Source organism: Mytilus californianus, unplaced genomic scaffold, assembly GCF_021869535.1.
Source record: "Mytilus californianus isolate M0D057914Y unplaced genomic scaffold, xbMytCali1.0.p SCAF_4, whole genome shotgun sequence".
NCBI lineage: Eukaryota > Metazoa > Mollusca > Bivalvia > Mytilida > Mytilidae > Mytilus > Mytilus californianus.
This window is the reverse complement of record NW_026262690.1, coordinates 87,242,025-87,264,129: the sequence shown is the minus strand read 5'-3', so window position 1 is coordinate 87,264,129 and position 22,105 is coordinate 87,242,025. Positions and strand designations below refer to the sequence as shown.

At 31.5% G+C, this 22,105-nt stretch overlaps 2 protein-coding genes across 6 annotated transcripts in view; one reads left to right on the top strand and one right to left on the bottom strand.

The window, feature by feature from the left end:
* Positions 1 to 12,120, bottom strand: part of LOC127738807 (uncharacterized) — a 51,403-nt gene extending 39,283 nt beyond the window's left edge. For all 5 annotated transcript variants that reach the window (XM_052250191.1, XM_052250193.1, XM_052250194.1 and 2 more), the window contains exons 1-7: positions 12,051 to 12,120; positions 11,480 to 11,669; positions 9,231 to 9,281; positions 7,761 to 7,965; positions 5,804 to 6,127; positions 4,612 to 4,696; positions 4,270 to 4,349 (exon numbers count right to left, since the gene is read on the bottom strand). In XM_052250191.1, the coding sequence (XP_052106151.1) occupies positions 4,270 to 4,349; positions 4,612 to 4,696; positions 5,804 to 6,127; positions 7,761 to 7,965; positions 9,231 to 9,266 (730 nt within the window). In that variant the 5' untranslated portion in view covers positions 9,267 to 9,281; positions 11,480 to 11,669; positions 12,051 to 12,120. The remainder of the gene's footprint in view (positions 1 to 4,269; positions 4,350 to 4,611; positions 4,697 to 5,803; positions 6,128 to 7,760; positions 7,966 to 9,230; positions 9,282 to 11,479; positions 11,670 to 12,050) is intronic.
* Positions 12,121 to 12,165: 45 nt separating this feature from the next.
* Positions 12,166 to 21,801, top strand: LOC127738834 (sarcoplasmic reticulum histidine-rich calcium-binding protein-like). Its single transcript, XM_052250237.1, has 5 exons — positions 12,166 to 12,331; positions 13,520 to 13,591; positions 14,033 to 14,087; positions 15,413 to 15,449; positions 17,673 to 21,801. Exons 1-5 carry the CDS (start codon positions 12,182 to 12,184, stop codon positions 17,755 to 17,757), a joined length of 399 nt encoding a protein of 132 aa, XP_052106197.1. The 5' UTR covers positions 12,166 to 12,181; the 3' UTR covers positions 17,758 to 21,801.
* Positions 21,802 to 22,105: the final 304 nt, after the last annotated feature.

Here is a 22,105-nt window from a genome sequence, read left to right as displayed (position 1 = left end):
CTGAAATCTGAAATGAGAAAAAATTGGCCCCCCACAATTTCTTTTTATCCCCCCCCCCTTTTTCCCCCAAAAAAATTCTTTCCCTCAAGATATGGTCATAATCTCAATTCAAATTTCCAATGGAGTTGGCAACCATAATTACCCATTTAAATTTACCATAGTGCTAACTTAATCTATTTTATAATAGAATTAATAAAAATATAGTGTCAAATCTTTCATATGGATTTTTTTGTAAAAAAAAAAGATGAAAACATTTGCAGATATTTTTACTGGTCTTCCTTTATAAATATGCATTTCTTTAAACATAATTTAAAAGCAGTGTAAGGGAAGTAACTAAAACGTTGTATTTGGATTACCTCCCTTACACTGTTTTAGATTATCTTTATTGTTCATTAACCATTACTTTATACATAATTTAAAAGCAGTGTAAGGGAGATAATTTCAATGATGTATTTGATTTATCTCCCTTACACTGCTTTAAATTATGTTTTGTACTAAAGTATTTGTCCATTAACCAGGACAACCTTGTTTTTCCCCCTTTTTTGCCCCTAATTCCTAAACGGTTTGAGCCATAACCCCCCAAAGCAAATCCTAACCATCCCTTTGTGGTATGGAAACTTGTAGTATAATTTCAGAGAGATCCATACACCGTTCCACAGTTATTGTCTGGAAACTAGAAAATGCTCATTTTTGGCCCCTTTTTGGCCCCTAATTCCTTAACTGTTGGTACCATAACCCCCAAAATCAATCCCAACCTTCCTTTTGTGGTATTTAACCTTATGGTCAAATTTCAAAAAGATCCATTCACTTAAACTAAAGTTAGAGTGCGAAAACCAATATGTATTCGGACGACGACGCCGGACGACGACGACGACGACGACAACGACGCCGACGCCAACGTCATACCAATATACGACCACAAAATTTTTTTGCGGTCGTATAAAAACTGCAAAATTTTGTTAAAACTACCAATTTGGTGGCAGCAACCCAACAATGGGCTGTTCGATTCGTCTGAAAATTTCAGAGCTGATAGATCTTGACCAATTGAACAATTTTACCCCCATGTCAGATTTGCTCTAAAAGCTTTAGTTTTTTAGATATAAGCCAAAAACTGCATTTGACCCCTATGTTCTATTTTAAGCCATGGCGGCCACGTTTGTCGATGGATCAAAACTTCTGATACAATTTATAAACTAGATACCCTAAGGAACATTTAGTTAAAGTTTGAAGTTATTTTGGCCCAGTAGTTTCAGAGGAGAAGATTTTTGAAATAGTTTACGACGACAGACGACGACAGACGACGGACGCCAAGTGATGGCATAAGCTCACATGGGGCCCTTTGGGCCCCGGTGAGCTAATTAGATACATAAGTCATCATTACATTTTGTACATGTGCGTTTACCCAATAATTTGACCTCTGGTCATTATAAATTATATGCGAATAAACAGACAAATATGTCTTCAGAAAATCATGAACTATTCAATTTTAATGCACGCAAGCAAATCACAAGATATTGTCTTTTTCTCAGTGAAAAAGGGGGAGGGTCAAACCTTTTGAAAACATAGTGCTGCACCTATTCAACTATTATAATTAAGATACTACTCATTGCTCCTCATATAAAAGGTTTAAATGAAAGTTAATAAGCCACAAGGGAGAAGCATCTCTCTTTTTTTGTGATAAAACTTTCAAGAATGAGATTTTTTCTCTCTCAATAATACTTATGTATTTATATGAAATGATAACACAGCCTGAGTAAATTTTTTTGTCTTATTTCAGTTTGAGACATATCATTACTATTTAACCTGAGACGGCAAACTAGAGGTTATAAACAGTTCTAAATAACTGGTAAGCATTTTATTTTATTAGGCAAGCTCTAAATTGTTTATTTATGGTATTTATGCAATTGAAATTACAGTCAGTATGTTGAAAATATGCTGATATGAAAACTGTTGCTATGGTCTTGATATTATATAAAAATGCTTAGTTACTGATCTTTTCGACTCGATATTTCGAGTTAAACCTTGAAGCAACTGTTCCTCATGTATCACTGCAAACTGTAATTAGCATTATTTTAATCGGTCGTTATTTAATGATGTCATAATACATGTGATGTCACAATGTTTCCTTTAAAACCTCATGTGCATTTCTCACTGATAAAGGGTTTTCACAGAAATACATCTAAAAAAACTTTTTTTTTTAAATAGAATTATGTGAAAGGACAAATTTTGAAAATTTGTACTTCATTTCACTCTAAATATATCATAAAAATGCCATTCACAGTAGTTTAGAGTGGTTTTATCCCTAATGCGCCTCAAAATGAGGAACTTAAAAGTTGTGTGTAAACAAAAAATCTCTGTGTAGTTATATTTGACACATTTCTATGATAAACAAGTGACTGAGCTTAACCATTTGTGTTGATTTAGAAAGTAGGGGAACATAGAATAAATGTGTAAAAACTATGGAGCTATTAAATGTGTTCAAAGTATTAAATTTTTAAAGAACTTATTGTGTTAAAAAAGGGATTTTTTACCACGAGGAGCCGCATCACGAAAGGATTTTCAGGGTTTGCTAATTTAAGGGAAAAGTAATCTAACTTCCTACCCTGAAAATTTAACCACATATGTGATAATGTCTCAGCTTCGAAACGAGTCATCATACATATCCAAGTTAATGATATGGACTGAGCAACAGAAGAAAACGTTACCATTACCGCCTATGGAGAAACAATTGCAAACATTGACCCAATTGAAAATTTCTTGCTATTGTGCAATACTGCTATTGCGCAATACTTTGCTATTGCGCAATACTGTGCTATAGCACAATACTGTGCAATTGAAGATTTCTAGCTATTGCGTTATACTGTGCTATTGCACAATACTGTGCAATTGAAGATTTCTTGGTATTGCGCAATACTATGCAATTGAAGATTTCTTGCTATTGCACAATACTGTGCAATTGAAGATTTCTTGCTATTGCGCAATACTATGCAACTGATATTAACAATTCACCAAAGTTTCATGCATATTGGTTAAAGCTTTTTTGAGTTAATGTCCGACATGTTGACGACGGACGGACAGACAGACGGACGGACTGACGGACGGACAGACGGACAGACAGTCAACGGTATACCATAATACGTCCCGTAAACGGGCGTATAAAAATACACATAAAACAAGAAAAAGAAAAAATTGAGAATCTGATGACAGCATAGAGCTACATCATTGATGTTGCCTTGCAATATCTATATTTAGGTACCGGTACACTTTAGCTCTTCCAAATTCATGATTTTTCTCACGGTGAATATAATGTTTTATCAAAGAAGACTGTATGATTTTAGCCAATGAAAAAAGAGAATTTTTTTAGTTACTGTGGATACATTTATTTTCGTGGGCACTTATTTTTCGTGGATTGAGGAAAACTTGCATTTTCGCTGCTATCTGATTTCATGGTTTTGCCAAAGTCTGCATTCAAGCCTATATTCAAATTTTCATTCATTGAACACCTAAATTCGTAGTTCACCTGAACCCATGAAACCCACTAAAATTGGTTTCCAATGAATAATAATGAATCCTCAGTATATAATAATTATAGATTATCGTTTATCACTCAACAAGATTGATTTTCTCGCTTTAGCCAGTACGGCGAAAGTAAGAAAAGCAATTGAGTAGAGATGACCAATGATAATCTGTTTATCGCTATTTTACCTATGATGAAGTTGTTAATCTCATTGACAACGGGCACGTGCGCCCTTAGTTTCTAGCACAAATTTTTCATATCATTCTACTGTGCTAAGAAAGGAAATTATCAGTCTGTAAGATCAAAGGAAAATTTCATAAAAAGGCCATAATATATTCTCGGGGGGGGGGGGGGGGGGCACTTCCTATATACAAGGTGATAGGAGGTGCCGCTGGAGCAGGTCACCTTTTCAAGCTTAAAAATATGTGAATAGGTCGGAAAAACTATCCGAAATATATGATAAGGTCAATAAAGTTCCCATTATTTCTTCGTCTGTCATCTTTGTTGGTGTTTCTGGATGTGTTTTTATCAACATGTTTCTCTCTTTTGACACTTTTGTATTCCACACTTACATTTCACAACACGAAACCAAAACAATATGGGAAAAGGTAACTTTTTAACCTACGCTATATATGAAAAGGTTTACAATTTCAAAATCTAAATTATATGAAAAGGGTGGGGTAACAGAACCCCAGCGGCACCCCCTATCCATTAAGTATTGAAGTGCCCCCCTCCACAACCTGAGTGTATACCTGTTGGATTCGTCATATTACTTCTCATATCATCTTTCGTGTCTTTGGTTGTATCGTCAGTGTTAGTGGCTGTATTTTGTCTGAAGGTAAAAATATACCACTAATGTTATTGTTTTAATTATAAACATTTTGAAACAATAATAACAAGCTAATAAAATAAAATAGTAAAGTATGTACTTGCATCTATTAGAAAAATTTAAAAATATCAAAATTAGTCACATTAATCTGATTAATTGGAATTTCCTGCATTACATTAAAATTGATAAAAAAAAATCGAGAATGGAAAAGGGAATGTGTCAAGAGCTTATTTTCAAACATAATTTTGTAGCTTTCTACACTTACGTTGTACTTTCAAGCACTACTGTACAATTCATTCTTCCTTCTGGTCGATAAAATCCTGGATCACAAACTTGAATACACTTGTATTCTTAAAATTCAAAAGTAGATTCAATTAATAATGATAATTATAAGAATAAACTGTTATCACAGAGATATGTCTCGCTTTTTGGTAATTTCGATAACGCAAATGTTGAAATTAAAAAAGCAACACTTTCACATGTAAGATTTGCAAATATTCAAAGTCAATGAACCATGACTGAAGGTACATGGCTAAACAATCTCCATGGAAATGAGATGTGCCAATGCTAATTCACCTGCATACCAAATACCATTGACTTATCATAAGTAGTTCCCTTTAAACAAACCTCAACACAAACTAATACATGTAAACTAAGCAAAATTTCAAAGTCAATAAACCATAACTGAGGGGGTGGGGTCAAACAATCTCCATGGTAATGAGATGTGCCAATGCTAATACAACTGCATACCAAATATCATTGACCTACCACTAGTGGTTCCCCGTAAACCGACCTTATCTCAAACTAATACATGAAAACTAAGCAAAAGTTTCAAAGTCAATAGACCATGACTGAGGGGGCAGGGCCAAATAATCTTCATGGACATGAGATATGCCAATGCTTATACAACTGCATATCAATTATAAATAACTTACCACTAATAGTTCCTCTATAAACTGACCTAATCACAAACTAATACATGAAAACTAAGCAAAAGTTTCAAAGTCAATAGACCATAACTGAGGGGGTGGGGCCAAATAATCTCCATGGTAATGAGATGTGCCAATACTAATACAACTGCATAACAAATATCTTTGACTTACCACTAGTGGTTCACCATAAACTAGACCTAATCACAAACTAATACATTGTTGACGCCGCCGCCGCCGAAAACAGCATACCTATGTCTCACTTTTTGACTCTGTCAAGCGAGACAAAAATAAAATATCTGTATTCTATTTAACTTCATAGCAATTTTCACAAACAAATTTTGTTTGTGTCATGTGTAATGTTGTTTTGTCTTTTCTCCATTTTCTTTCTATTTTAACCATGGTTTATATTGTCTGTTTTTCTTCAACATAGGGTTTTTGATTGTCTCAAAACAAACTTTATATATTAAAAACTTAAAGTTTCATCACTTCATCAATTTATAACAGATATAATTCATAATAACTAACCCATGTTTATTTCTTCGTTTTTACCGGGACAATCCTTTGTTGGTATACATCCGCTTTTACTTTGGTCGAAGCATGGTGTACTGATATTCATTTCTGGTACATACTTGTTCATATAATCACATTTACATGTTCGATCTGTTTTTGTATTTCCATCCGAACAAATTTTCATGCCCATTAGATTACATTTACTTTTTTCATATTTGCAATGTCTAGGTCCATGATTAAGTATCTCATTGGAGGGCCATTTGGATGGCATATAATAATCAATATCACAGTCTATTTTCTGTATCTTGTTGTTCAATGTGTTGTACTGTGGAAACTGACCTGAAATAGAAGTTCATGTAAACTAAATGGTAGCCTAGTTCTTTCCCCTGAAATCCTTTCTTTCAAAAAAAAATCAGGGAGCAGGAAAAGTCAGTTAGGCCAAAAAAAATATATTGTCTGTTTACGGTTACCCGACCGACCCTACTTTTGAGCGCCGATCCTAAGTCATTTTATTTCCGTTGTAAAGTAAAAAATAAACTGAACAATGCTGAACTTGTGTCAAAAGCGAAGTTAGTGTTGCAAATAACATAAATCAATTGCCTGATACATCCCAATGTTCACAATTGTGAATATGACAGCTGTATTAAGGAAATTCGCAACTCGTGTGATGAAATAAACGCTTTGCCGCCATTTTTTCCAACCAATTACCAAGGGAAATAATCCAATCATTAAAAATACGGGTAAACTCGGCCAATGATCAACTCGGACCACGACAAGACGAAACGGCATGACTCAAAAACATGTCACAAAAAATAAAATAAAAAAATAAAATAAAATGGAAATACCGACCTACCTACCCTATTTTTTTAAAGTATGTAACCTTAAACAGACATATATTTTTTTTTGGCCTTATCACAAAAAAAAATGTTTACATTACTTTCTCATTAGCCCCAAATATAGAAAACCTTCTTTCAGGTATCCCTTAAAAATATAAGTGCAAGGATTCCTATGACCCTTGCTAAACTGTCAGGTCTAGGGGCAAATGCCTAATATTATTGCTGAATTACAATTATAAATAAAGATATCTTTCAAGAAATTTATCTAGAAACTAAGATGATTTTCAATCTTTATATGACTAAGCTGTCATGTGTTAAAAATGCTTCCTCCAGAGCCATGGTATAAAACCCTTTTTCAGCCCTTGGTATTCGGGCCAGGGGTTATAACCAACCAAATCTGCCCAGTTAAAATAGTTCTCAACAAGAATGTGTCCATAGTACACGGATGCGGGACAGACGGACGAACGAACAGACGCACAGACCGAAAAATATAATGCCCATAAATGGGGCATAAAAATTAAAAGACTAAGAGATATAACTTTAAACCACTAGTACAAGTTTTAGTAAAAACTAACGAGTGAGTCTCAATTAATCACACCAAAGCAATAAATTGCATCTAATGTTTCTATATTTTTTTTTTAGTTTTATAATACTCATCAAGTTCACAGCCAAGGTCAAGTTGATGTAAATGTGATTGAGAGTAGATTACTAATTACTAGATGACGAAAGATACAACTCTGCATAAAAATCTGTCCTCATGATAGCAATCAAAACTCTTTAAATAATTCTTATAACTAACTTTCTTACACTAAAACCAAAAACATTTAAGCAGTGTTCTCAACAGTAATTTAAAATTTATAATATCATTATGTTTCTCAAATTTATAGCATCAGGGGTAACAAATTTATTGCAAATAACACCTTAGAGAATCATTTCTGATAGTATCAGGGTAATTCATTGTAGGATCAGCATATCTACTGTTTTAAGGGTAACACTGGGCACAGTCATTTGATCTCTGGTGGATAGTTGTCTCATTGGCAATCATACCACGTGTCCTTATTTTCATATTTACACCTGCCATGCCTGCAATGATTCTATGTGCATAATATAGTAAGATTGATTTTTATTAAATTTACCTGCATCTACTATCTCTAGCGTCATGCAACATTCTACAAGCTCATCTTTTTGTGTAACAAGACAGTGATATAAATAAGCTTCATTATTGCAATGGTTCTTTGCTCTTTGCCTCCATTCATGGGTATTTTTAGGGCATGATGCTACACGCAATGGTGCTGTACAGTTTCTAGATCCATCAATGACATTTATCAAAAATACAAGAATCTGAAAAGGTATAAAATTAGTTATAATGTGTGTTCACTCTCAACTCCTAATATATGTGAAGCTCGAAAAATGTATGTAATTAGATGAACATGATATTTTCTTTGATTGTTAAAACTAGGGTCCATATAGTGGTGTACATGTACATCATGACTTTCAAATTGGCACAAAATTCTCAATTTTAAGAAAGCTTTATCACCCATATCTGTACTTAAATCAAGGCTGTTAGTTTTCTCTTTTGATTTGTTTTACATTTGAAATTTTGGGGCATGTTAAATCTTGCCATGTGGTATGGGTTTTGCTCATTATTGAATGTTGAACAGTGACCTATAGTTTCTAACCTTCTGCGTCATGTGGTCTCTGGTGTAGAGTTGTCTCATTGGCAATCATACCACATCTTCTTATATTTTCATATTGTGAAATGATTTCCCAAAATAATTTATGCATATTATTTCTTTGATTCCAAACTATTTTCATGTAAACATATGATTTTCATTAGATCCAATACTAAGATATATTTCATAGTGAAATCAAAGATAAATGTGTCTGAGGACACAAATGCCCCACTCAAGGTTTGCAACCAAAATGGGACGGACAGAAAGACGGAAGGTAGGAAAGATGGGATGACAGAAGGACAGATGGTCAAGGGTAACACTTAATGCCTACGGCTGGAGCATAAAATGTCATGGATTTCAGATTTGCACCAAAACCGTCATTTTTAGGAAGTATCATCATCTTATTATATATGTACACCATAATTCTTTAATGCAATTTTTTTTCTAAAACATGACCTGCCTTAAATTATTTGGAGTTAATTGTACCAAAGAAGTATATGAACCTTTCAGATTCTTTTCTTTTTAAGAATACCTTTCAAAATTATGCTCAACTAAGTATTCAGCATCTGAGATTTTATTAACAATTTTTTATATCCTTATTCTTCTTCTTCTTCCAGGTAAGGAACCGCATTTAAAAAACTGAATGTGATTGGTTCCATGCGAAAACTTTGCACAGTGACGGGCAACACAGAATATTCTATTATCAAGGCTTGGCATAGACTTTCGTTAGGTATCAGGTTTTACCAAATATATACATGTTTATCACAATGCATGAATAAACATAGCAAAACTAGATGTGGAGTGTATGTTAACAAGACAGCGACCCAATGATGCAAATGAAAATGCACTAATTAACAATAGACAGATGTCTATACAATATGTTTCAGCACTAATTTCTAAATCTAAACCGTATAGATCAAACTTTTTTCTTACCAGTAAGATATTCTGTCCTTCTTTGAAGATCATCATCTGTATATTTCATACCTTAAAATAAATTTGATACTATGGTCAGTATGGATGAATTAAATAATATAAACTATAACGAACGGTTCAAAAAGAAAATGTAAATCTCATCTGGTTAAGGGTGTTTGCTACTCTGTTTCAAAATAACAAGCTTCTTAAAAGACTATTATTGGCTGTTGTCTGCTCTATGGTCGGGTTGTTATCTCTTTGACACATTCCCCATTTCCATTCTCAATTTTATTATAAATTGATATATGTAACGAAACTAAAAAAACAAGATACTGTGGATTCATTTATTTTCGTGGGTATCAATTTTCGTGGATAGAGAAAAAAAGTTGTTTCGTGGTATACGTAAATTCGTGGATTGCTGATTACAAAAAAAAAATTCAGATACGTAATTCATGGATTTCTTTTTGATTTAGGAGATCATATAACCTCCTTGGTTTGATCAATAATAAAACAAAGAAAATAGAAGGAATTCATTGAAAAAGTTTTGAATTGTCAAAATCCTCGCTTGGTCATTCTAGGTTAAAGTGTTCATCATGTTCATTGAAAACTTCTATTACAATAATGGACAGAGACAAATAATCATTTGTTTGTTTTACAATTTATAAATTCTTGTCGGAATTTTATAAGGCATTCAAAACTCTATGATTGAAAGCGCATTTCCCTAATCAGATATAATAAACAGTCATATAAGTAAAAGGTGTGAAAATAAATGTTCATGTCATAAACAATATTACCTACAGGCAATATCCCCGTACTTAATCCTATTGATTTTTTAATCACCAGTAAACCAAACTATGACACGATAATTAACAACTTGCAGTTATTTTCCATGAACAGTTTTAACCAATTTTAAAAAGTAAATTATCATTGATATTCGATATATTTATTATTGATTTAACCAAAATACTTGTATCTTCTTTCAATAAAAACTCGTGTTATGTTACAATGTTTATCGCTAGTCAACACTATACTAGAACTGCATAACATAACCGGAAATAAACATCCGACTCCATACACATTTCTCAGGATTATTCTTCGTTGAATTCTTAAATTCATGGTTCGCTGTGACCCACGAAACCCACGAAAATTGGTATACCACGAATAAAAATGAATCCACAGTAAGCAAACATTCTCTATAATGATTGATTGATTGTCGTTTGTTTCACATCCTCTCATGCTAGCGGCAAATTCTTTATGCATACATTCTGGATGAGATAGAATTAATTTAGTTACCGTATGCTCTGCAAAGTTGGTCACCCAAATTACAGTCTGCAAATTTTGACTAAAATACATTGAATAGACAGAAATGTTCATTTGTAAATTTCATACCTTAAAATAAATTTGATACTATGGTCAGTATGGATTAATTAAATAATATAAACTATAACGAACGGTTCAAAAAGAAAATGTAAAGGTCATCTGGTTAAGGGTGTTCGCTACTCTGTTTCAAAATAACAAGCTTCTTAAAAGACTATTATAAATTGATAGTATATATATATATATATATATATTTAACGAAACTAAAAAAACAAGATAAGCAAACATTCTCTATAATGATTGATTGATTGTCGTATGTTTCACATCCTCTCATGCTAGCGGCAAATTCTTTATGCATACATTCTGGATGAGATAGAATTAATTTGGTTACCGTATGCTCTGCAAAGTTGGTCACCCAAATTACAGTCTGCAAATTTTGACTAAAATACATTGAATAGACAGAAATGTTCATTTGTAAAAGGTCACTTATAGATTTAAAAAGCTTGAAAGTTAGTGAAAGGGTACTTTCAAATGCAGACAGTACCGCAACCCTTCATGCATGACACCAATCATCAATTGGATAAAATGGCATTAAACACTAATCAATCAATCTATCAAATAATTAATTTGATAAAATCTTCATTTAGATCATTTATTGCTGTAATACTATTTCAAAATACAGCACAGGCAAAAGTTCATCTAGCATGACTCTTAATACTAAGTTATCATATTTCTTTAACCTAGAGTCAGTTTTTTAAATTGGGCGTTAACATCTGTTTTGCACCGAGGTGGGCTGAGTATATATTTTATTTTACAGGTTACCTATTCTGTCAAATAAAAGCAACTAAAAGAAGTAAAATCAAGCTTTCAATAGGCGATATTTGGGCGAAAAGTTAAAAAGTTTATATAAAAAAAAATCTAATATTTAACAAGAGTAAAAATTTCTACTGTACCTCAAACATTCTTAAAGTTGTAAATCATTTGTAAATATTAATCAATCCACTTTAATAACTTCAAAATAACATAAACTATCGCCAATTCTTTTCAAACATATACTTCTCTCTTTCTTAGTATGTGAATGTTTATTGATTTTGATGTTACAGTAAAAATACTGGCAGCACAAATGTAAGTGAGGTCATCTTTCTAAAATAAAAGTGAAAGTAGTGCACATTAATTGGAAAGTTTTGAGTTGTTCCCAATTTTACGCTGATTAGACCTTAATCCATGTACATAAACTATACTTTTCTTCAAATATTTCAAGTTCTTTTGACGTGTTGCTTGAAATCAAGTAGTTACTATTATGTTTATCTCGCTGGATTGAATTATTAATGACGCATCTTTGGATACTATTTTTAGATATTTTTTCTTGGACGTTTATCTACGTCCAAGCAGCAACAAGTCAGAAATTGGAGCTATTTTTGATTAGATTCGATCATGTCATGAGTTAATACTTTTCAAGAGTGTATGCATTACAATAACAAGACCATTTAAACTTTCATAAAACACATAAAATATTTACTTTACCATTTTACTTCATTATGATGGATACTTTCGTTTTTTCTTCATCAACGGACAACGGAACAGGCTACTTTCGTTTTTGTTTTTTAACCGGAAGTGAGTAGGCACTAAGGTAGATAACTCTCCGTCGGCAAAAGATGGCTCAGAATTTTTTCATTTCCCTACTTTTTTGTTTAGCTCTTATAGCTTTTTGTATAGCAGGTAGTCCCAAAGAAGACGTGAAGGTGGATGATGAAAAAGTAGAATATGCGAAGGGATCTGTTTGTGGATACTGTAGTTACTGCAAAGTAATTGAATTTTCCTTGAATAGAAGCACTACAACAAGGAGGAGACAACTTCTTATTTTTACTATTTTTAACATTTTTATTAATTTGTAATATGAGGCAGGTGTTGTCCGTAAAAGATGATGAAGTCAGAAACCTTTAGAATATTTCACAATACCCTGTTAACAGCATATTAGTATAAACATTTATTGTAAAACACATTCCCAGCATACATGGCATAATTTTTCAATTTTTTCATGAAAATGTAACTGAATTATCCGATGTTGGTGTAAATACATGTTCTCTCTCTCATTTTACCATTTTACCTTTGTTTTATTTAATTAACATTTAACTGTATTAACAAGGTAAATTTTAATTTTTTTTTTAAATTAAACGCATATATTTTCAATGCAATGACCCTGCAAATAGGGTGGACATCCACTTGAAGAACTTAGAAGAAGAAGAATAAGTTGGTCCTATTGTTAGGAATTTTATATATGATGTCATTTCAATGTAAACAAAGAAACACTATCTTCATGTACAGTAGCGTTTTTTTTTCTTTCTCGTTTTAAACACAATAATTTATACCTAAAAACAATGAATATTAAAAAAATATGTCATCTCAATACTGATCTTTGTACAGATACAAACATCTGCCTGATTGATCTTAGGTGAGTTGCCCCAGAGAACTCATTTTGTTTGCTATAAAACCGTATGTTGAAGAAGCTCTAGACTCATTTTATCATGTTCATACATACTCAAACAGAAAATATTTAAAATGGTGTCCTCATTATTCTTTTTGGTGAGTTATACAAATTTGTGGGAAAAGATGAATAACAAAAATACAAATTTGTGGGTTAACGTGAGTACAGTGTAGCAAGAATACAAATTTGTGAGAAAACATGAGTAACAAAATGACCGAAAGGGATCACATGTAATAAAGCACTCAAAGGATCAAACAACACTGTCATAACTATGAATCTTCATAAAAAAAGAGCAGCATTTGAGGTCCATTGAAACTAGAAAAACAACTCGCCTAAACTTTGGACACACATTTGATTCCAAACATTCTTGAAACCCAACGGCCATTACCACTCTAAAAATGTACTTCAATAACCACTAAAACTGATTCTATGAAATTTATTCATACCATTTGGTATGAAATTGGGCAATATAACAAGAATTCATAATATATAATTATATTTATTTCAGTTCTGTAAATTGTGTGAAAAAGATTGTCCATGTGAAACAAGTGCATCCAAACCCAACTGCAAAATGTGTAAAGTAAGTATTTTTACACATTTCATGTATTTTCATGAATTTGTAGAAAAGCATTGACTATAATCTTTCAAATTTTAGATTTATTTTAATTTAAAGAATAAAAATGGGGAAATATAATTAAGCACAAGATACAGAGGCAGAATATGTTGCTCTACTGATTATTTTAGGGGGGTATGTGGGAAAACTTTTATCATGTTTATGTTCTTCATGGTTTTTCTAAATCAGTTGTTTGCAAAAAAGTTTGTTCTTTCTGTGAAACGTCCTGAGGCATGTTTTCCTTTTTGTTGACATAAAAATCTCAATTTAAGAGAAATCAGCAATAAAAACGCTGTTCATATGAGGAATAGGCTATTTCTTAGAATATTATTAGACTTTTGTCTAATTTACACTCACACAATATCCTTTTTATAATATTGCAATGTATACATCGTTTTTATATTTCAGTACTGTAAATACTGTAACCTGTGTTCTGCAGTCTGTGATACTATATGTCAACCAGGTAAGTGGGTCTGCATCCACAGGTCACTCTAGATGGTGCTTTTTCACTGTGAATCAGGGCAATTACTTAACATTGAAGGTGATTGAATTTCAGTTTATTAGTCCCCTACCGACGAAGTCGAAGGGGACTTTAGATTTGCACTCTGTCTGTTTGTTTGTCTGTCTGTCTGTCCATCTGTCAGTCCGGCAATCAGTTTTCCAGGCTTTTTTTCTTCGTGCTTGAAGATTTTGATTTGATATTTGGTATATTGATTTATCATGACAGGTTACCATGGTTACAGGTCAAGATCAATTTTCACGATTTTAGTTTTTCTCTTCGTTCAGTTAAAGCCCTTTCCCTAGAATTAACTTTTTGATGAAATACTTATTAATTAGTAGATTTTTGTTCAAAGGGAAATAAATCATTTTTTAAAAGATGTTTAAAAGACAAAATTACATTTTGGATTTTTTTCCTTTTTTTTGGTAAATTGTTTGAAGAATTTAGTGGTAGGTTTGTTTGAAATTCTTGTAGATATTGATTGGATGATTAGTATATAGTTTTATCATGACAAGTTACAGATCAAGATGGAATTTTGTTCCTGTCTGATAATTTTGTGCAGAGTTATGGTCTTTGGACATAGAAAATTCACTTAAATAATCAGTTTTCAACAGTTTTTTTCGTCATGCTTGAAGATTTTGACTTGATTTTTTTATGTAGTTTACACCATGACAAGTTATAGATCAAGTTAGAATTTCTTTCCATTACAATGAATTTGTAACCGGTAGGGGGACTATGTATTGCTATGCAATACTCACAGAATGCTTGTTATTCCTAAGTTAATAGAGAAACAATTCAGATTGAATCAATTTCAGTCATCAACATTCACTGAAAACTCACCATTGTTATGGAATTTTAACTGAATCACCATATGTGTACTTATAATAACCATTTTGATGCACCAGTTGTGCATGTCAGCATGGGTATATATACATACTGTAAGAAAAGAAGCATCTTTTATCAAATAAAATAATTAAAACAGATTTAGACTAAATCTGTACCATTAAAATAATCATAATTAAATATATTATTACATGTTCACATATAGATGATACATGTATTACTTTCCAAAAAGAATTCTATACTTCTGGTATTATTGTATTTTATCTATTCTCACAGCCTTCGACTCTTTTCACAAAAAATCTTATGATTAAAATTGATCGTAAGTTAAACTGAAATGTGTATGACTTACGAGTATTTTTACTCTTCAGATTTTTGTGAAAAGAGTCGCTGGATCATAAATATGGCAAAGACTGATTTCTGAATGAACGATTTATTTTTTATTTTAGGAGGAATTTTAGATAAAGTATCAGCTGCTATTGTGAGGTAAGTTTGAAATATTTGTAAGACAAGAATCACTTTTGGTGAACTCAGTAGTGTTTACCACTATGGATTTTTACCAGGATTTTAAATGCAAAATAAGGACAACAGATTTTATTCCCAGAAGTACGGTTTCTGGTTCATTTCAGAATTATTTTTTTTTCTAACAAAGTGCTTGAATGAGCGGTGTAAGAGACCCCATATAAAACGTGATAGAGATAGACGAACATCTTTAATTAATAGTCTGTTTTACCAATCTTTCAAAGTATGTAACAAAAGGTAGTTGAAAATTATGAAAAGATGTCAGCTACAAAGCAGGCAGCTCTGGCTGATCAGGACTTGTGGAATTTCAGAGATTTTCAGAAAAAAAATTCTAATGAATTTATATATTTGTTATCCAAAAACATGACTCTACAAGCTTTCAGAATGCACGATTTTGCATCTTATTTTTTAAAAAAGTTTAGGGGGGGGGGGATGCCCCAGATCCCCCTACAAAGTTTGCATTTTGGCGCTCACCAGTGTTACTATTGAAAAAAACTGAGAAAATGGTTAATACTTCAGTCTGATTGACTGAAATAAGGATAAACACCTCTGTAAACAACATGTATGTTAAAATACACATTTTTACATATGATTTTTTCTGATTGTTTCCTTAGTAAAGAAGTTTTTAAAACATGTTTAATTGGAAATTTTCTTTAATAGCATAAACCCGTACAGGTAAAAACTGTAGATGAAGTTTAATTTTTCATTTATTTTTAAAAATGGGAGCATGGTAAATTAGTTTCTCTTTGTATACCTTAATTGATGAGGGAAGATATATTTAAGCTGTTAGTATAAAAATACGGTAAGAAGATGTGGTTTGTTTGCCAATGTGATATTAAACTATCAACCAAATACCAGGAATGAGTTTTACAAAAAATCTTACGACTAAAATTATTCATAAGGATACTGTGTAAGACTTACGTTCAACTTTAGTTGTAAGATTTTTTTGTGAAACTCATTCCAGATTGCGTTGATATCTTGCATTGACTGTACAGTCTTCGACAGTGAGCAAAACCCATACTGTATAGTAAGCTATAAAAGGCCACGATATGACAAAAGCAAAACAATTCTGTTCAAATATGTTTCCTCCTCCAGTATGGGCTGGAATTCCTTCAAATTCTAGGAGAAGTGAGCAGAAAGGAATATGTTTCTATTTTAAGTTACAAATACCAGCCTTTGGTTTAATGTTGAACAGAGACATATTATAGTTTTAACTGTGTATATATGAGTGAACATTTTAATTCGGCATATTTTCTGCATTAAAATGATTTTAATTCCGCCAGTCTGTAAACTGATAGTCCCAATCATGGATAAAGGAGGAGATAAGTCAATCATTTAGTAGATACATATCAGTAAAACTAAATAAATGCACAGACAATTACAAGAAGGAGGACGGTAAGATTATTCCCAAAACGTTGAGATTTAGCAATCTTTTTGCAAGAATGGATTTGCTAATCAAAGTCAGGAATTTTCTAAATAACATTTTCATTTCACTGGTAATTTGGGAATCAGTAGTTTATCTGGTGATTTGGTGATGATCAAAATGCTGTAGAAAAAAACCTCTTAGTAACTGACAAATTGTATTAACATGCTGACATCTTATCCAACTGACAACAAAACATACAAATGTTGAAATGATGGAAAATATGATACATAAAAACTGAGTTTAATTTTTACCTCTAAGCCAGAAGGAAAAGGTAATCCTATTGGAGATATCCTCTGACAATAAAAGGCATAGAATTATTTAGTTATTTAGACTGTGAAAGTGATATTCAAAGTAGCAAAGGACTTATGCATATAAAATTAATTTTCACATATAAACATTTGGTTAACCATATGTATTTAATGTACGTAGAATTTCCACAGTCGTAATTCTGCCCAGGCCAAATAAATAGTTATTTTGAACTGCTCTCAACAAGGTCATAAGCATTCAAATAAAAAATGTCGGGCAAGGAAGATGCTCTTTCAAAGTGGAGCAAAACAACACAGCAGAACTTGTTACGCAAATAAAGAACACTAACACTAAAGATAATCCCTCGGCTTGCACCTCAGGCTGATATGGGAGTCTCAGGATGATACCAGGGCCAATTTAGAAAAGAACAAGTTATAATCTTTAATAAATTTAATGATTACGTTTAAAAGAATTAGCCATGTTCAGAAATTACAGAGTTCTGATTTTATTTTCAGTGCTCTACCCAGTCATGATCCTGATGAAATCAACAAAGATATTGATTCTGTAAAGGAATATATCGATAGGAAAGACGAGTTATAATTCACGAAAACAAGAATAAAGACCTGGCAGCAGTCTCCTCATCATTTTCTACATTTAAGTTATAATTTAAGAAACAAGAACAAAGATCTGGCAGCAGTCTCCTCATTTACTACATTTTACTTTACTCTTGTGTGAAACTCTTTTTTCTCCAAGGTGGGAGTTGTCTCCCATTGTTGAAGGGTTGTTGATTTTGAATAAGTAAAATCACATGGTATTTTAGATTTTTGGGAAATAAAATATTAAAGGCAAATGTAGATAAAAAAAATTAGTAAAATAGTAAAATAAAGCACAGTTGAGTTTTGGTTCCAGAGGATAAAAAAGATTTTGAAAGATAATAAAATGTGCCTAAAATAGCTGTAAAAACCTATCATAATGGGAGATAACTCTTATAATTTATTCTTTTAGAATCTGATGCATTACGGCTAGTGATTTCAAGAGCATACATCAAAATGTAAAGATTGGTTGGTCATAAGCAATGAATTTCAACCTATGGAGTATTGTTATTTTCATTTTGGTTTTTGAAGAAGGATATTACCTATATTCTTTTCAAAAATGACATATTCAAACTTGGTGAAAAGAGAAAACATTTATTTGTGCTCTTTCGTGATACTTGTAGTCCAAAGGTTACTCTGTTGAAATGCACAAAATTGACTGAGACTATATTTTTCCTCTAGTGCCTAGTCCAACTCAAGAGAGTGAATTATTATTCTTTTATAAACAAATTTGTTATTTTGGTATCTCTAAATTCAGGACTACAAGATTCATGAAAGTGGAATTTTATTTGTACACATGTATGTATGCTTTTTGTCTTAGAATTATGTATTTACAGGGAAGTTTTGAGGAAGAGGTATTCACGAATGTGTAAAAGGAAACAAACTCTCCTAAATTCAAGTGTAAAAATGTTATTTTTTTTTTATTTTTTTAAATTTGTATTCCTTGGTTAATATAATATCTTTATGAGTTTCTTTGTTATGCCTGTTGTTCTAAATTTTATTTTTCAAGGTGGGTGGAAAGATTGCTAGTCTGTGCACACAGATCATGTCGGACAACAATTTAATATCTTGTTGAGGTTATGTTATGAAATTGACATATAAAATATTTCCTTTGTACAATCAAATTTCAGTATTTTCTCTTATCAGATTGAAATTCCTCCTATGTCGTTGTTGATTTTTAGGTTTTTTAGTCGTCATGGTGATAGATACATGCCTTTTAAGATGTGAACTACCTCTTTGTTCTTTATTGTGCATGGTTTCATTATTCATTGCCATGTAAGTTATCATGGAACTGGTTCTCATTGTACCAAGCTTTTAAGTAGATTTTTCTGAAAAATTACAAAAACTTTGAGGAGATGGATTTTTTTTTATCTATCTGTATGTCAGATCTTTATCAAATACATATAGTGATTCCTCTGTTGATTTTGGCTTCCTTGTTATACTACATATAAAAAAAAATGTCTTTTAGCTATTAGTGATTTTTATGATTTAGTTATTTTAGTTGGCCAAATTATATAAATGTCAATTTCTTCTTGAAATAACATGAAATGCACATTTTTAATTACATATTTATTAAACAAAATCACAGAAATAAAAGTTTTTAATTCTATATGTTATTTACCAGAAAGGTAATTATTTGTCAGGTCAAGACTTTGAAATCCATGCTTACTTTCGTAATACATGTACAAGGAATATACATGTAAAACTTAAATTGAAAGTTACTAGAAAAAATAAATAAAAAACAAATATCCAGTTTATTTTGCCAATACCGGAAACATAAACTTTTACTAAAATGTCTGTGCACTCCAGACAATTATTTTGGTTTCATGGATAAAAATTATTACTTTGGATGTTGTTTTGTTAATTATGATTCTTGAAGATTACAAAATGATTATTTTCATGTTGTTCAGTCTATTTGGGGATAACTATTGTCATATGGGAAGAAGTTCCATAATAAGAAGTTTGTGAAGTACTCCTGTGTATCAAACTTTTAATTAAACACAAAATTTACTTAAAAGTACCCTTATACACTTCAGTTTGTAAATATTTCAAGATGAAGTGCTTCTAAAAATGAAACAGCATTATTTGAAATAAAATTGATTTCAGTGTGTTCAAAGCTATGGAAGATTTTAATTCCTGTATTTATTCGGATGTTTATGTTGTATGATGTGATCCTACGAGTGTCATTTGACACAACATTTGTGTGTACACATGTATCTGGTTAACTTAAGTCCCCCAAGAGTTGTCTAACATGATGTTTATGTGTATGCTTTGCCTAGTTAACATGTTTCTATGTTTTTATTTGAAAACCCTTAACCAATGTGTGCAAGATCTGATACTGTAAATTCAGGAATTATTGTGTACATTTATTATTGCCATTTTTTGAAAAATAAACAAAAATGCGATTTAATTATTGCAATTTTAGGAAATGCTGCATACAGATATGTGTATCAGATGCGAGTTCTTATTATTGCGATACATTATTCCCATTAATAAAAAATCTACAATAATTTCTGTGAAATGTTTTCGTCCTTATTCAGTATTTGTAGATTTGTATTGTGTTGTGATCTGATACATTCCTAAGATCTGCTGTGATAATCCATCCATTATTCACTAATTAATATATAGATCTATTATATTTATACGTGTATTGTGTCCTAGGAGCGAGTCTGACATTCCCTGCAAGCATACCATATTTATTCTATTTGCATCTTGAACTTCTTTCCTACAATGGTTGAATGGCAGCTTTATAACCTTAGAATTGGATTGGGGCATTCAGGCTCATCATGTTAAAAATCGTGTGGAATAATGATCTTAACTTGACAGCTTAAAGAATAGGATGTTAGGCATCAGTAAACTATGTTGTTAAGTCCCCATTTTGTAATAGATAGTCTTATGATTTCAGTTTAAAATTAAACTCTCAATTTCTATTTACATCCGCCATGTTGTCCGAATGGCTGTCATTACTCATTTAAACCTATTTGAATCAGAATCAAAATTCAAATCACCAGTTTATATATACATGCATACAAAACTCAGGACTGGATTGCACAAATGTCATTATTGTTGAAGGAGGTTTAAATTGTAATTGTTGATAAAATCTATTGTATTTGCTTAGAATTTAAATAACACTTAAAATTTATAAATAGTATTTGATATAAATCGACATTTTGGCAACCCAGGCAAGATGAAAGAGGACCCACAGAAAATATTTATCTATAACTTACTTATTATTTAAAATATCATATTTATAGGACAAAGACAATATATTGTATATGTTAAATTACAATATAACAGCATGCATTATTACAGCTTGCCATTTTGTTGTAGTTTTATTTTTTTTTTTCATTGAAGGGGTTATTTTTTGTGAATTTAGACTGTTGATTGTTAAATTTTTTCAACATTTTTGGTTAGGTATCATTTTTACTACAGTAGTTGGCATTCATCAGTGTTTTTGGCAATTTTTGTTTTTATCTATAATTTATGATTCAAATAAATATCAAGATGTGTATGCATTTTTCTTTTGGCTCAAAAACGAACATGATTTTTGGCTCAATTTTTATTTAAATTCATTATTTACGCATTGCAGAAATATAAACTTGAAAGCAAAAACAATTCAGTCATGCATTATTGTGTATAACAATAAATATTTCTAAGCAAAAGTATTAATATTGATTTAAAATATTATGGAGTGAAAATTTTGTCACAAATGGTAACAGAATTATTTAGTTCCAAACTCTTAAAAATATTAAATGAATGTTTTGTTTTGGTGACAAATAGCTGCAAAATCATAGCTCTTATGGTCCTTGTGATATTTTTTGACAATTTCGCGATCCACAAATTGTCAAAAAATATTTTAAGGACCATATGAGCTATGGTTCTGTTGCTAGGTGACAAACATCTGCATTTTATTTCTATGTTTTGTTTTCGTACGTTCATCATTTTTTTGTATTTTTATAGAGTATGTATGTCACTGTTTGTATGTGAAATCCTGAAGAACAACTAATGTGTGTAAATGTTAAATAACATGGAAATAAAAAATTCTAATTAGTTAATGTGTTTTATTTTGACATTTTTCCCTATTATGTCTGTTTTTTTGGTTCACAAATTGTTGTCAATATAAATTATAATGGAATTTTATGCAACTGTCATACAAGTGAGAGGTTTAGCTAGCTATAAAACCAGGTTTAATCCACCACAAGGAAATGCCTGTACCAAGTCAGGAATATGACCGTTGTTTTCCATTCGTTCGACATGTTTGAAATTTTGATTTTGCCATTTGATTAGGGACTTTCCATTTTGAATTTTCCTTGGAGTTCAGTATTTTTGTTATTTTACTTTTATATCAGAAAGAT

Bases quoted from the DNA above. Each gene is read 5' to 3' on its own strand.
- LOC127738834 (XM_052250237.1), top strand. From the start codon at position 12,182: ATGGCTCAGAATTTTTTCATTTCCCTACTTTTTTGTTTAGCTCTTATA. The intron at 12,332-13,519 runs GTAATTGAATTT...TATTTATTTCAG, and splicing joins GATACTGTAGTTACTGCAAA to TTCTGTAAATTGTGTGAAAA. The intron at 13,592-14,032 runs GTAAGTATTTTT...TTTATATTTCAG, and splicing joins CCAACTGCAAAATGTGTAAA to TACTGTAAATACTGTAACCT.